The following is a 2,933-nucleotide window of genomic DNA, read 5'->3' as shown; positions in this document are numbered from 1 at the left end:
CAGTGATGAATTCTCATTCCTCACATTGTGATTCCCTTGATAACCCCGTGTCTTCTTCATCTGAACGAACCCTACCCAGGATTTAGCAAAAGTGGAAGGAAAACACCTTTACATCATTCCATTAATGGATGATATTGTTATCGTCAACTCTTGCTGTGCTCTTAATCTGCAGTGATTGAAATCTATGGAATAACTTAGTAGTATGTATAAGAACACACACAAAAAAAACAAGCAAACAGAAAGGCACATTTAGGACATTTTCAAAGTCAAAGCAGTTAATAAAAAACACCTTTTTTGTCCATCTCTCTGTTGCTATCACCAAAAAGAGCCTCCTCACTTACAAAGTTTGTTCTGTGACCAATTGACAACTGGTCGATCGGGTGATCAGATTTCGAGGGTTGTCTGTGATTCTGGCCTGGGCAACCTGAACCTGTTCATCCTGTCAGGTGACTCACCAGTCCAGGATGCAGGCCTTGTTTCAGGACATCATACCGGTGACGTGGGGCATGTACAGTATGGGAGGAGGGGCTCCAGCGTAGCTAAGCTGGGTAGGCCTGACTGGGAATCGGGGAGGGGGCCACATTCAGTGGGGAAGGACTCTGCTCATAGTACTGGCCATCACACTCCTCATCCAGTGGCAACGCCAAGCGCTTTCCTTTTTGTCTTCGGTTGCAGAACCAAACCCGCACCACCTGTCAAGTAGAGCATTTGTTATTCAAAAATAAGCACTTTAAAGGCAAATCACTTCAGCTGGAGAGGTTGTAGCCAACTTACATCTCTGTCCAAGCCCAAGTCATCGGAGATGTGTGTGATCTCCTGGGTGTTGGGCTTGGGACACTTGACAAAATAGGACTCCAGAGCAGAGCGCACTGCTCCCTCTAGACTGGTCCTCCTCTTCCTTTTTCTGGTGTCAACAAACACTCGCTCAATCTTGTACATCTGAAGAATCACACATGTTGGGGCTTATGTAGTGTTGAATACAGAATTATTTGCGAGGAACTGTGTGTATGCTACATAGTACTGTAATAATCACCAAGAAGGACTCTTTGTTGTATGTATGTCAGGTCTCAAATAAGGTTTATTGTGAAAGCTTATTCGTAGCCACTAGATGGCATTTTACTAAGCAGAGGACCTTGATGCTCATGTTTACTCAACAGGACCAACAGGTCCCATGAGGTTTTGTGAATCTGTTACATTGTAAAATAGTTGGCAGACATCAATTGCACACTTACATCCTGGGGATTGTCTGAGGTTTCTGCCTCATTCAGCCATCTCTGGAGAAGGGGCTTCAGCTTGCACATGTTCTTGAAGCTCAGCTGCAGGGCTTCAAAGCGGCAAATGGTCGTCTGGCTGAACATCTTCCCTATATCCACACAAACATATCACAGTGCAATAAACTTAGAGCTACTGAAAGTCCACGATGGCACAGCATCCCAGCTTGTTACACCATGGGTCATAAGAGTTGACTTGTCTGCTCAAATTCCAAGAAGACCTAGGTTTGGACAATGCTGAACTGAAAGTAAATGCATTATAAAACAATACGCCTATCTCCTAATGGGAACTAAACTTACCATAGAGGTTACCCAGGGCAAGGCCAACGTCAGCTTGAGTGAAACCCAAGGTTATGCGTTTGTGTTTTAGTTCCTTAGCAAACTGCTCCAGTTCTTCAGTAGAAAGATTCTCCTGCAGGACAGGAAAACTGCAGATTGAAAACCTGGGACACGTTTGTAGAGGGCCTTCAAATAATTTCTTGGCCAGACTCCCTAAATTGCATTGGTACTCAGATGAAAAACAGTGCGTACTTCATTAACACTGAAGACCTGATTCAGCGATTGCTCTTACCTCCTCAGAGTCGCTGCACCCTCCGCTGGAGGACCCGCTACTTCGCGTGGAGGAGGCCGGGTTCTGTGTCTGAGGCCCGGCAGCAGCTTGGGTTGTATTTACAGTGAAAAACGCGTTCCCTGAAACCCCGTTGCTTGGGGGTGAAGGGGACATAGATGGTGAAGATGCAGAGGATGTCGAGGGATTTTGGCAGTTGCTTCCGGGCGGGTTGATATGGGTGATCCCAGGCCAGAAAGACGGGTTCCAAGACGCAGAATAGAATACTCCATGGGGCATGGCGCCGGAGGCCACCGGTGTCGGGTACTGCTCGACCTTTATCTCCGTTGAGTAGTTGCCATCAGTGTCTTTCTCAGTCTTTATTTCGGGCAATTTGAATTGCTCTCGGGTCTCGGCTATAGGGGGACTCAGATTTGTAGGTTGGGCAGCTGCTGTTACCCCGAGTACCTGGCCGATGCACTCGGGCGCAGCGAAGGTATACCAGTGTTTGGGTTGCCCAAATTCTCCAGCCTGCTGGTCGGACCCCCTGTAGTCGCTGGCGACGGGTGGGAAAGTAAAAAAAGTCTGCGAAGAAGCCGGTGTGATGCCACTGTAAGCGGCTTTGTTGTAGAGGAGGCTTGGGTCTGGCAGGACGCCCTGAGGAAGCTGGAAGGAGGACGCGCTGCCTAACCCCCCCTGGCCCAGAACCTGGGTGCAAGGGTTGGCCCGGCTGAAGTCATAAGGCCTGCTTTGGTACTCCGGACTCTGAGGTCTTCTAGACATCTTTCAAATAACGCGAGAGCCTATTAACAATCACGCATCAAAAATTTAAAAGGTTTTAACCTGATAAACCGCTTCAAATTTACGCGCAAACAAAAAACAAAAACAAACCAGCGCCCATACGACAAAAACTGCTTTGCAGGGTTTTGTGCAAAAATGCAGGCCTAAGCATCTGCGGTTTGAGTAAAACATAACCACCAGTACGCTGCGGCCTACTCCATAAAGCCACACAGCTCACCTTAGAGCTCAAATGCCCCTGGCCTATCCCAACTCAACAGGTTTTCCGGATCACAGCTGCTGGCGTTGGAGCACCTTATCTCTTCATCCATTGGCTG

The 2,933-nt window shown here is 47.8% G+C and overlaps 1 protein-coding gene across 1 annotated transcript; it reads right to left on the bottom strand.

The window, feature by feature from the left end:
- Positions 1 to 407: 407 nt before the first annotated feature.
- LOC109963423 (POU domain, class 5, transcription factor 1) lies at positions 408 to 2,933 on the bottom strand. The gene is given in 7 exon segments (XM_074527647.1): positions 408 to 496; positions 499 to 542; positions 544 to 692; positions 775 to 939; positions 1,233 to 1,363; positions 1,572 to 1,683; positions 1,843 to 2,933. Coding segments are annotated over 7 exon segments (1,422 nt in total). The 5' UTR covers positions 2,602 to 2,933; the 3' UTR covers positions 408 to 434.

The sequence above is a fragment of the Monopterus albus genome, unplaced genomic scaffold, assembly GCF_001952655.1.
Source record: "Monopterus albus unplaced genomic scaffold, M_albus_1.0 scaffold75.1, whole genome shotgun sequence".
NCBI lineage: Eukaryota > Metazoa > Chordata > Actinopteri > Synbranchiformes > Synbranchidae > Monopterus > Monopterus albus.
Note: the sequence above shows the minus strand (reverse complement) of the source record. Positions and strands in the feature narration are given on the sequence as shown.